The 13,008-nt window shown below is 42.6% G+C and overlaps 1 protein-coding gene across 1 annotated transcript; it reads left to right on the top strand.

Annotated features, from left to right (window-relative positions):
- The first annotated feature begins 726 nt into the window (after positions 1-726).
- LOC139448291 (thialysine N-epsilon-acetyltransferase-like) lies at positions 727-13,008 on the top strand. The gene is made up of 5 exons (XM_071229838.1): positions 727-980; positions 4,035-4,086; positions 11,258-11,335; positions 11,644-11,789; positions 12,370-13,008. The coding sequence occupies exons 1-5, from the start codon at positions 915-917 to the stop codon at positions 12,547-12,549; spliced, it is 522 nt and encodes a 173-aa protein (XP_071085939.1). The 5' UTR covers positions 727-914; the 3' UTR covers positions 12,550-13,008.

The following is a 13,008-nucleotide window of genomic DNA, read 5'->3' as shown; positions in this document are numbered from 1 at the left end:
TCTGACTCGCCTTTATCAAATGAAGCCGGTAAAACATTCTTTTGTTATGTTGGTGGTGGATCGACAAAGAGCGGGGATCATATGAACTACATTATGGTATTTTTATGGTTTTGGTTTCATAAACTACATATGCTGCCATGGTGCAGGGCTACCTATAGGGTAACACAAATGAAGGCTGACTCTATACAGTTTTATCCATTTCAATGCAGTTGTGTAGGGTACCTCAGAGTCACTGTATCAGAAAGTCACACGCCAAATTGTGAAATATGAATCAACAAACACAAGTCAATACTAATATATTTCACTAAAAAATAACAACCACCTAGATATGCCAGGTTCAAAACCTTCTGATATGCTCTCATACAATAACAGTATCTGGATGAGACTTCGTGATTGAGCAACAACCACGCAATCAATGAAGTCACAGAACAGACCAGCAGACCCACTTTAATCACGTCTTTCAATCCGGTTGCCTGGATCTGATGTTTGTATGTATATAGATACGGCCCCTCCTCGATGACAGCGGGACATCCAATCATCTTTTATCCAGTCATCATCTCATCACCGCCATCATCGTTCGAAGCAACAGCAGCACGAACTATGGAAGCAATACCAAGTGTCGGATTCCAAGTACCGGTTTGAAACAAAGCATGGCAACCAGTTGTGATAGTACCCTGTTTGGTTGGGGAATCGGTTATGAGTTGAGATAGCGCAGTGCCAGTGGAACCGAGAAAGGAATATTTCGTTATGTTGGCGTTTGTGCGAAGAGTTTAAGATCACTCACGTTGTAATGATATACAAAGAAATTTCTGTCAACATGAAATGTTATACATGAATCGGTGACTAAAGCATCACATCGAAGTTTGCCAGTTACGGAAAAGGACGAATGATAACGAAATGTCTCATTTTCAAGTATGGCCGAGTTTATAGTAAGGGATGCTCGCGTCGATGATTGCGATGGAATACTGCGACTTATTAAGGTGAGAGAGTTGTAGGTGATAGACGAAGACATTTTGCGACTTATTAAGGGGAAAGAGTTGAAGGTGGTATAAGACATACGTATTAAAGCGGGAGATCAAGTTGTAGGCGATGGACGATGACATACTGTGATTAATAAGGTGAGCGAGTTGTTATGTGGTAGGCGATTTCATACTGCGACTTTAAGACCGTAAAGGTGGACATGGTCAGATGGGACTGGAGAAGGTGGACATGATCAGATGGGACTGGAGAAGGTGGACACGATATGATCGGACTGGAGAAGGTGGACATGATCAGATGGGACTGGAGAAGGTGGACATGATCAGATGGGACTGGAGGAGGTGGACATGATCAGATGGGACTGGAGAAGGTGGACATGATCAGATGGGACTGGAGAAGGTGGACATGATCAGATGAGACTGGAGAAGGTGGACATGATCAGATGGGACTGGAGAAGGTGGACACGATCAGATCGGACTGGAGAAGGTGGACATGATCAGATGGGACTGGAGAAGGTGGACATGATCAGATGGGACTGAAGAAGATGGACATGGTCAGATGGGACTGGAGAAGGTTGACATGATCAGATGGGACTGGAGAAGGTGGACATGGTCAGATGGGACTGGAGAAGGTGGACATGATCAGATGGGACTGGAGAAGGTGGACATGATCAGATGGGACTGGAGAAGGTGGACATGATCAGATGGGACTCGAGAAGGTGGACATGATCAGATGGGAGTGGAGAAGGTGGACATGATCAGATGGGACTGGAGAAGGTGGACATGACCAGATGGGACTGGAGAAGGTAAGTATAAGTAAAACTTAGACAAATATTGATATTGGGACACAAACTATATGGAATGGAACTTCTGTATTGCTTATCGAGGGGTGCCTGAAAGGTTCTGAGCCTAACTACAAATGATGTACAGTCTGCCATTAACAGCATGTATTAAGTACAACAGTTCCCATGCTTACAGGCTGCATGTAAGAAATACACAACAGGCAGCACATTTCTGCAGGCGTCAATACTAGGTATCCCCTGTTGCTGAACACAATTTGCTACCACACTGTCATCAAGTATCTTAAACTGAAAGGGTCATACAAAACACAGCTGCACGTATTGTTACAAGAACTTCAAAATGCACTCCTGTTACTCCTTCTCTGATGTCGCTACATTGGTTGCCTCTCAAAGCGAGAATGATTTTAAAGTACTGACATAAGCCTTCAAATGCTTCAATGCATCAGCCCCACTGTATCTGATGGAACTTTTGCCAAAAACCTAGCCACCCAGGTCTCTCCGTTCTGAAAGTGAACACCTGCTGCAAGTGACAGAAACCCGCTTGAAGACTTTTGGTCACAGGTCTTTCCAATAGTGTTATTAGAACAGTCTACCAACAGAACTAAAACTCTCACCACCATTCAAGGCTCATCTAAAGAACTACCTTTTCAACCAGTACTATTCAACATGAAATCAACACTCTCGCCTTGACTTTTCCTTGCTGCAGCACAACTTCCTTCAACGTATAAGGCCATTAGCATGATTTCAATGAATGGAATCAGGCGCATTATAAATGAACCAGGCTTGTCAAATATAACGGCCGTTTTCCCGAGGCAAGGGAGATAACTGACTATACTTGTCCAGTTTCCAACCTTGCCGAACGTGGCTGAAATTAGCTATTAGCTATAACCAGTAGCTATTACGAGTCATGTCCCTTCTATGTCCCTCCTATTGACCAATCATATTCCATAACTCATATTGTGGTGCCCAGTCAAGACGATCTGATCGATGATCAAGATCTAATTTGTAAGAAAAAGTGTCTTACCTTGCAAAGTGCATCAGATCAGGTGTGCACCTTCATTAATGACATGAAAAGATATGGTAAATATCTGTCGACGCCTAGTTGATGGTACACATCTTTTGCAAATCCTTCAGTCGACAGACATCTGCACGTTGAAATACATGTTGCTTACGAACCGGATGTCGATTTCGTTACGCGATTTTGATTGGACTATGCATAGACTCGTTAGTCCAGCCAAAATGTAACCCAAACATTCCAGCCTAATTCGGCAAGGATGGAAACTGGACTTTTATAGTACTTTAACTTCCTGGCCTCGGGAAGATGCATAACGGCACGTTGGGTTCCGAGGCTTCTGATTCCTGATCAGAAACACTCCAGGTTCATCACTCTTGTGAGGTTTTACATAGTTCCAAAACACTCCCAGCTGATTTTGTAGAGGGATTTGTAACCTTATATGGATGAGTCTTGGGTACACCACTGTCAGCAAGTGACAGTCAACGCAGTTGAAACATTTAGCGTCCCCTCCTCCGGGGAAGGCTAAGTCTGTTCCAACAACCGGCAAGGCGATGTCTTCTGGGATTCCAAAGGAGTCCAACTGGTGGAATACCTCCTAAGTGTTCAGACCATAAATGGCCACTATTATGCTCCTCTGGTCAAACGCCTTGGAAAACTCACTAAAGATGTGGTGTTGTCCACATGCGGTGCACCTGTGCTCAAGTCTATTTTCACCATTCATGCAGGGCATGACTGTTGCTTTGAACTCATTGACCATATGTGGCACCGTCAGTATTCCATCACTTCCCACACTCGAAGAAAGAATTTCCTGGCAAGCATTATGCAAATTTTATGCTGATGACGTCACAACTGTTGTGGTGTAGGTTTTACACAACCAGGAGTCATCTACAACAGTGAGAACCAGGCACTCCAGTATCGTTGGCAGAAGAGGGTGGACCTCAAGAGGGGATTATGTTGAAAAATAATTAGCACCTAAGTACATCTATTGTTCGGCCCAGAACGTTTTAGTCACCGCTCGTAGCATGGTCCCACATGTGACTCAAAGACATCTTAAACTGATTGGCCCTAAAGGGGTGGTATATTTGCCCTCTTCTTGGTTTGTGTAATTGTCCCCCAAGTGACCCATAGCTACATTCAATATCAGAGTAATGTATACATCTGTTGTATTTGCCCCCAATATTTGAGTATGGACGTCAATATCGTGTATGAAGCTCACTGAAGTATTGTTGTGTTACGTTACAGGGCTTGGCGGAGTTTGAGAAGAAGTTGCACCTTTTGCGGACTGATACAGAGAGTAAGTTGACATCTGGATTAACTGCGTCATATAAAGAAAATATAACATAAGAAACACTGAAGACAATATTATCAAAAATCGAATCCTTTTTGGTCTTTACCAGTACCTGGGCTGTTGATGTTCACACAAAACTAATGTCATCAAAACTGTTACCACAAGATATAAGGGTTGATAAGCACAAATAAGCAATGACGTTAACGCTGAGAAAGCATTACAAATATATATGTACATACACTGTAACTTGGGACATAGCAGAAGTAGGGGATATCGAAAATTATATTCTGTCAGAAACGACATGCATATGTGGTCTATTTTGTATTGTTACTTGGTGACAACGGAAAACCCCTATACGCACCTTTCACTGCGCGTGCATCTTGTGATGGTCCTTTGCACATGTAAAATATGCATTTAGGGTTTTTGCTCTTGTATTGGAAGCTTAATTACAGGATCCGTCTCGCCAATACCATCTCATTTCATCTGGATCTGTGTTGGATCTGTGTTGGATCTGGATCTCGATGACCACGCGTAACCCCACTTTGACCGATCTCCTCAATGCGGCTGATGCCAGTAGGGGGAATAGCCGATGGTCATGTGTCCTCTGTCGAATCAAGATTGAGTCTTGACCTCTTGACCTCCTTGGCGTACTCGTGTTTGGAAACGTGCCATAGAACGTTAGCGGACGTCATTGTCTGTCCATCAGTATGGCGTTGATGATATGGTCTTGATGACGGACAGAACGCCATTACACAGCGGCCAGGGGAGCGTCACAGGACAGTATTACCGTGTCAACACAGCTCTGCCTATCGTACTAACATCTGGTGTTGACGTTTTGTCTTCCAAGATGACACTGGACGTGTCCATCATGGTCGGACTGTCACTCCATAATCGAAACAGCAACATCACCACATTACACGCAATTTCCTCCACCGATCACGTATGGGACACCATCGGAACACCTCAACGTCGCCTCCACCGTTTTCACTTTCAGAAGAGTTGGACAGGGCATCCCAAAAGACCAGAGGCCAGTTTACCAGAAGCATGCCACGTCTTTTTGTATTCCTGATGGGCACTCATGTAAAATGCATGTTTTAGAATGCATCCTTTGCATCTCGTTTCTTACCTAAATGTTAAGATCCACCCATATACAGCATGGAAAACCTCTACATATTGGATATGCCCTACTTTCTTAATAGTATATGAAGTATATGTGTTAGAGAAATGACTGCTAAGTGTAGCATAAAGTGTATAAACTACACAGTACAGACATACGACAGCACTGTTGCATATGTACACATACTATGTTATGCGTCTACATGTTATGCGTGTATATGCTATGCGTGTCCATGTTATGCGTGTACATGTTATGCGTTTACATGCTATGCGTGTACATGTTATGCGTGTACATGCTATGCGTCTACATGTTATGCGTGTACATGTTATGCGTGTACATGTTATGCGTGTACATGCTATGCGCCTACATATTATGCGTCTACATGTTATGCCTGTACATGTTATGCGTGTACATGTTATGCGTGTACATGTTATGCGTGTACATGTTATGCGTGTACATGTTATGCAGGTACATGTTATGCCTGTACATGTTATGCGTGTACATGTTATGGTGTACATGTTATGGTGTACATGTTATGCGTGTACATGTTATGCGCCTACATGTTATGCCTGTACATGTTATGCCTGTACATGTTATGCGTGTACATGTTATTTGTGTACATGTTATGCGTGTACATGTTATGCGTGTACATGTTATGGTGTACATGTTATGCGTGTACATGTTATGCGTCTACATGTTATGCCTGTACATGTTATGCCTGTACATGTTATGCGTGTACATGTTATTTGTGTACATGTTATGCGTGTACATGTTATGCGTTTACATGCTATGCGTGTACATGTTATGCTGTACATGTTATGCGTGTACATGCTATGCGTCTACATGTTATGCGTGTACATGTTATGCGTGTACATGTTATGCGTGTACATGCTATGCGTCTACATGTTATGCGTGTACATGTTATGCGTGTACATGTTATGCGTGTACATGCTATGCGCCTACATATTATGCGTCTACATGTTATGCCTGTACATGTTATGCGTGTACATGTTATGCGTGTACATGTTATGCGTGTACATGTTATGCGGGTACATGTTATGGTGTACATGTTATGCGTGTACATGTTATGGTGTACATGTTATGGTGTACATGTTATGCGTGTACATGTTATGCGTGTACATGTTATGGTGTACATGTTATGCGTGTACATGTTATGCGTGTACATGTTATGGTGTACATGTTATGGTGTACATGTTATGCGTGTACATGTTATGCGCCTACATATTATGCGTCTACATGTTATGCCTGTACATGTTATGCCTGTACATGTTATGCGTGTACATGTTATTTGTGTACATGTTATGCGTGTACATGTTATGCGTGTACATGTTATGCGTGTACATGTTATTTGTGTACATGTTATGCGTGTACATGTTATGCGTGTACATGTTATGCGTGTACATGTTATGCCTGTACATGTTATGCGTGTACATGTTATGCGTGTTCATGTTATGGTGTACATGTTATGCGTGTACATGTTATGCGTGTACATGCTATGCGCCTACATATTATGCGTCTACATGTTATGCCTATACATGTTATGCATGTACATGTTATTTGTGTACATGTTATGCGTGTACATGTTATGCGTGTACATGTTATGCGTGTACATGTTATGCCTGTACATGTTATGCGTGTACATGTTATGCCTGTACATGTTATGCATGTACATGTTATTTGTGTACATGTTATGCGTGTACATGTTATGGTGTACATGTTATGCGTGTACATGTTATGCGTGTACATGTTATGCTGTACATGTTATGCGTGTACATGTTATGCGTGTACATGCTATGCGCCTACATATTATGCGTCTACATGTTATGCCTGTACATGTTATGCGTCTGTATGAAGCATGGTGCGCAAGTATGTGCCTTTTCATACACATACTTGGCCCCCTTCGCCCAGATTTCTAGCACCATAGTCGTGTTTGTGGGTTTCACTGAATTGGCAAATGTCTGATATCTGCATCACTTCGGGTTTTCCAACCACATTAAGCTGACACGTCGTGATTTAACTGGAATACTGTTGAAAGCGTCGTCAAACCCAACTCACTCTCCCACTCACTCACTGAATACTCAGAAATACATATATTTACAATTCTATTTTACAAGATATGAGAATTAAAAAAAAACCAATATGTTTTTTACATCAAAATGATTCGTGGAGGGGTAATGAATAATCCTGAAATGACATCCTAAAGCTGGACCACAGTGTTCAGTCAGACAAGTGGGCCACAGTGTTTAGTAAGACAACTGGACCACAGTGTTTAGTAAGACAACTGGACCACAGTGTCCAGTAAGACAACTGGACCACAGTGTCCAGTAAGACAACTGGACCACAGTGTTTAGTAAGACAACTGGACCACAGTGTTTAGTAAGACAACTGGACCACAGTGTCCAGTAAGACAACTGGACCACAGTGTTTAGTAAGACAACTGGACCACAGTGTTCAGTCAGACAAGTGGACCACAGTGTTCAGTAAGACAACTGGACGACAGTGTAGTAAGACACAGCTTGACCACAGTGTTTAGTAAGACACAACTGGGCCACAGTATTTAGTAAGACACAGCTGGACCACAGTGTTTAGTAAGACACAGCTGGACCACAGTGTTTAGTAAGACACAGCTGGACTACAGTGTTTAGTAAGACACAACTGGACCACAGTGTTTAGTAAGACACAACTGGACCACAGTGTTTAGTAAGACACAGCTGGACCACAGTGTTTAGTAAGACACAGCTGGACCACAGTGTTTAGTAAGACACAACTGGACCACAGTGTTTAGTAAGACACAGCTGGACCACAGTGTTTAGTAAGACACAGCTGGACCACAGTGTTTACTAAGACCCAGCTGGACTACAGTGTTTAGTAAGACACAACTGGACTACAGTGTTTAGTAAGACACAGCTGGACCACAGTGTTTAGTAAGACACAGCTGGACCACAGTGTTTAGTAAAACACAACTGGACCAGAGTGTTCAGTAAGACACAACTGGACCACAGTATTTAGTAAGACACAGCTGGACTACAGTGTTTAGTAAGACACAGCTGGACCACAGTGTTTAGTAAGACACAGCTGGACCACAGTGTTTAGTAAGACACAGCTGGATCACAGTGTTTAGTAAAACACAACTGGACCAGAGTGTTTAGTAAGACACAGCTGGACCACAGTGTTTAGTAAAACACAACTGGACCACAGTGTTTAGTAAGACACAGCTGGACCACAGTGTTCAGTAAGACACAACTGGACCACAGTGTTTAGTAAGACACAGCTGGACCACAGTGTTTAGTAAGACACAGCTGGACCACAGTGTTTAGTAAGACACAGCTGGACCACAGTGTTTAGTAAGACACAGCTGGACCACAGTGTTTAGTAAGACACAACTGGACCACAGTGTTTAGTAAAACACAGCTGGACCACAGTGTTTAGTAAAACACAGCTGGACCACAGTGTTTAGTAAAACACAACTGGACCAGAGTGTTCAGTAAGACACAACTGGACCACAGTTTTTAGTAAGACACAGCTGGACCACAGTATTTAGTAAGACACAGCTGGACCACAGTGTTTAGTAAGACACAGCTGGACCACAGTGTTTAGTAAGACACAGCTGGACCACAGTGTTTAGTAAGACACAGCTGGATCACAGTGTTTAGTAAGACACAACTAGACCACAGTGTTTAGTAAGACACAGCTGGACCACAGTGTTTAGTAAAACACCACTGGACCACAGTGTTTAGTAAGACACAGCTGGACCACAGTGTTCAGTAAGACACAACTGGACCACAGTGTTTAGTAAGACCCAGCTGGACTACAGTGTTTAGTAAGACACAGCTGGACTACAGTGTTTAGTAAGACACAGCTGGACCACAGTGTTTATTAAGACACAGCTGGACTACAGTGTTTAGTAAAACACAACTGGACCACAGTGTTTAGTAAGACACAACTGGACCACAGTGTTTATTAAGACACAGCTGGACCACCGTGTTTAGTAAGACACAGCTGGACCACAGTGTTTAGTAAAACACAACTGGACCAGAGTGTTCAGTAAGACACAACTGGACCACAGTTTTTAGTAAGACACAGCTGGACCAGAGTGTTTAGTAAGACACAGCTGGACCACAGTGTTTAGTAAGACACAGCTGGACTACAGTGTTTAGTAAGACACAACTGGACCACAGTGTTTAGTAAGACACAACTGGACCACAGTGTTTAGTAAGACACAGCTGGACCACAGTGTTTAGTAAGACACAGCTGGACCACAGTGTTTAGTAAGACACAACTGGACCACAGTGTTTAGTAAGACACAGCTGGACCACAGTGTTTAGTAAGACACAGCTGGACCACAGTGTTTACTAAGACCCAGCTGGACAACAGTGTTTAGTAAGACACAACTGGACCACAGTGTTTATTAAGACACAGCTGGACCACAGTGTTTAGTAAGACAAAGCTGGACCACAGTGTTTAGTAAGACCCAGCTGGACTACAGTGTTTAGTAAGACACAGCTGGACTACAGTGTTTAGTAAGACACAGCTGGACTACAGTGTTTAGTAAGACACAGCTGGACTACAGTGTTTAGTAAGACACAGCTGGACCACAGTATTTAGTAAGACACAGCTGGACCACAGTGTTTAGTAAGACACAGCTGGACCACAGTGTTTAGTAAAACACGTCTGGAAGAGTGTGTAAATTGTTGTCATTGACCTATAATGGAAAGATAAGCTTCATGTACTATTTCTTAATACAAATTACTCATTGTCTCTGTTTACAAGACCACTGCACGACATTTAATAAACACTGCAACGTACCTGAGTATTTATACAAAGCAAACAAGCTAAATGGCCCAATGATTGGGATATGTGTCCCATCTTAAGACCCTCACAGTTACACCCAGGTGTTTCCGATACCTTTAATCAGGTCAGCATCTTCGGGGAACTTAATGTGAATGGGACCCATTTCATCCGCAAGTGCAGTACACACATTTCTCGTACCCATTTCCCCACCGTTGACTTCCCTACTCCAAATATGTTACCCACAGTTGGGCACAGTTGGGCACTCAGCACACGATACCAACCAATAGATTGCTATGGCAACCTGTTGTCCAGCGTAAGTGGTTTTCTGATGACAGTTGACTATGCTGGTACAGCCGTAGTGAGTTATTGACACATGAATTAAATGTTTCCCTTGTCATTCTAATATTCATCACACTGACTATCGGTGAAAGTTTCTTTCATAATTTCATTCCCCAATGTCGTGATCTAGATCTTGTTCAAACGCTCCGTTCCTGTGTTAGTCCTGAAGTTAAACCAGCACATAGGAAATAGGAGAAACGTCTTCTGGGCCTTGATACTGCCAGTCGTGCCATTACGACAGACCAAGAAGAAATGGTCGATTTTCTTGTTTTAAGGGGAGCAAAACGTGGAGTTGCACACGACACTAATAAAATATGTCAACGCAAAATATCTATACTTTTACATACATAAATAGATTTACTCCACAATTAAATATACTCCTGTGTATGTCTGTCCATGTGAACAAGGTATGGGATATGTATAAACGGGTACTAATGCATCATATCTGTACATATCCTACTTTTCATTCAGACACTTAAATTTGTAGACAAAACGTTGCAACAAAATCACCTTGTTATTCAGACGAATCCTGGTCCTGTCCAACTGCATGTACTCCATCTGTATGTCCTCGATACCACAGCGTGGTGTAGCCAGCACAACATTAACTGTTAACTACTTTGTGGCGATATCTCCATTCTCACATGTTGATGGTACGATTAATTAAATGCATATGGTTTACATATACCTATATCTGAGGATGGAGAATGGATACATATACATCTATATTGTATGAATATTTACTGTGTTTTCAAGTCTTGGTTATTTCCTACAGCTTTTATTAGACTCACTGAACCTGCATGCAAATGGACTTTGAACATCCTGTCTAGCATCCAGATAGTGTCTATCAATGATCATATGTCTGCTTTTGTGGTGATCAAGTGTGCTTAAAGATGAACCTTTCTATTACAGCTTTGAAAAGGAACGGCTTTGGTGAGGATAAAGTGTTCCACTGTTTTGTTGCTGAAGCGAGGGACCACAAAGGAACAGGTCAGTGATTACAAGACATGACCTGATGTGGTATCTCCAGTTGGTGTGGTGTGCACAATATCAGATAGCAGATTTTTCAGAACGCTGTCGGAACCAAAGTATAGAAACTGAGCTAATTATCTCTGTCAGACTGCATCACACACTCCCATCAGTTTTACAACGTCCTATATTTGCGTTTTACAATTTCACCACCTTGACTAAAATTAACTCTGCAATTTGCTCATATATATAATTATTTGGAATTATGTTGCATGTTCAAACATGTTTCCTTTATTTGCGTATTTTGATATTAGACCCTTCTGTTTCAGACCGACCCCTGCTTGTAGGCTACCTGTTGTACGTGTGGTGTTTCTTCTCACTGTCTGGGCGTGTGTTGTACGTGGAGGATCTCTATGTTGATGAAGACTACAGGAGGAAGGGCGTTGGGTCAGCACTGTGGGCCTGTGCTATGAAGGTGCGGACACAACCTCATTCCTCACCTGTTTGCTTTCCTTCTCCAGTAGAATACGTCCCCATCAGTCAGGCTTGTCTTATGATGTGACGAAATAGATCAGTTGGTCAGGTTCGATACCTGGTTTATTCCGTGGCATCGTATCTGACTGCGGGGGTCTTTGCTCATAATATCAATCACGGGTTTATCTGGTTCAGTCCCCGGAACATTTACAAGCCACCACCACATTGCTTAAATATTGCTGGGTGTCACTGGCGTTAAACAAGAAATAGACAAAGTTACTTACTCTCAAATAATTGTTTGTCAAAGACATTTGTAGTAATACGATTTTATAGTTCCTATTGGTTGTTGTTCAAGTGTTAAATTTGAAGGAACGCATAACGATCTTTCAGGAGTATAATTGCAGTAGTGCACAATATAACATCACATACAGCATGTTCAGTGAGTTAAGCGAACCTGTAGTCTACTGTTTACTGTCTGCTCTACATGGACGTGTAACGTTCCTGATTCTTTGTAAAAATATGTAACACTCGAACAGGTCACAGCGCATGTCATGTTTCCCTATACCGTGTGCACCTTGCAGGTCGCCTTGGACAAGCGCAGTGCACAGATGCAGTGGTGTGTGACCGGCTGGAATACATCCGCCATTAACTTCTACAAAAGGTTAGGATCAGAGAATCTGGGGAAGAACGAGGAATATATCTCATTTATGCTGAACAAAGACTCTATGAAATCTGCATATTCCAGGATATCACGCGACTGACCTCGTCCGTGTTGGAGGTATACTTGCGAGGCGCTGTGTCCCAGGGCCCACTGGTCATCATTTGTGTCTTGATTATCATATTTGGCTGTCTACACGATACCCCAGCTGGTTCTATAGATGTGATAGATGTTGGCAACATGTTACTATGCTCTCTCGGTGGGGATGTTAGCAGCGCTCTGAGTTTTACTAACAATCTGCGAACATGCAAAGCAGTGACATCATAGGACAAGCAATCGCTCATCACACAGAAAGCCTATGTTCGATTCCCAACATGGGTACAATGTCTGAGGCTCATTTCTCTCCCCCACATTGATACATGTGAATCAGGGTCACAGTTCACTGACACAATCAGGTGAATCAGGGTCACAGTACACTGACACAATCAGGTGAATCAGGGTCACAGTACACAGACACAATCAGGTGAATCAGGGCCACAGTACACTGACACAATCAGGTGAA

This window comes from Haliotis cracherodii, unplaced genomic scaffold (genome assembly GCF_022045235.1).
Source record: "Haliotis cracherodii isolate W230 unplaced genomic scaffold, xgHalCrac1.p SCAF_7, whole genome shotgun sequence".
NCBI classification, from domain to species: domain Eukaryota; kingdom Metazoa; phylum Mollusca; class Gastropoda; order Lepetellida; family Haliotidae; genus Haliotis; species Haliotis cracherodii.
Note: the sequence above shows the minus strand (reverse complement) of the source record. Positions and strands in the feature narration are given on the sequence as shown.

Excerpts from the sequence above, each read along its gene's own strand:
- LOC139448291 (XM_071229838.1), top strand. The coding sequence starts at position 915 with ATGGCCGAGTTTATAGTAAGGGATGCTCGCGTCGATGATTGCGATGGA. Across the intron at positions 981-4,034 it reads GAATACTGCGACTTATTAAG|GGCTTGGCGGAGTTTGAGAA; the intron begins GTGAGAGAGTTG and ends GTTACGTTACAG. Across the intron at positions 4,087-11,257 it reads TTTGCGGACTGATACAGAGA|CTTTGAAAAGGAACGGCTTT; the intron begins GTAAGTTGACAT and ends TTTCTATTACAG.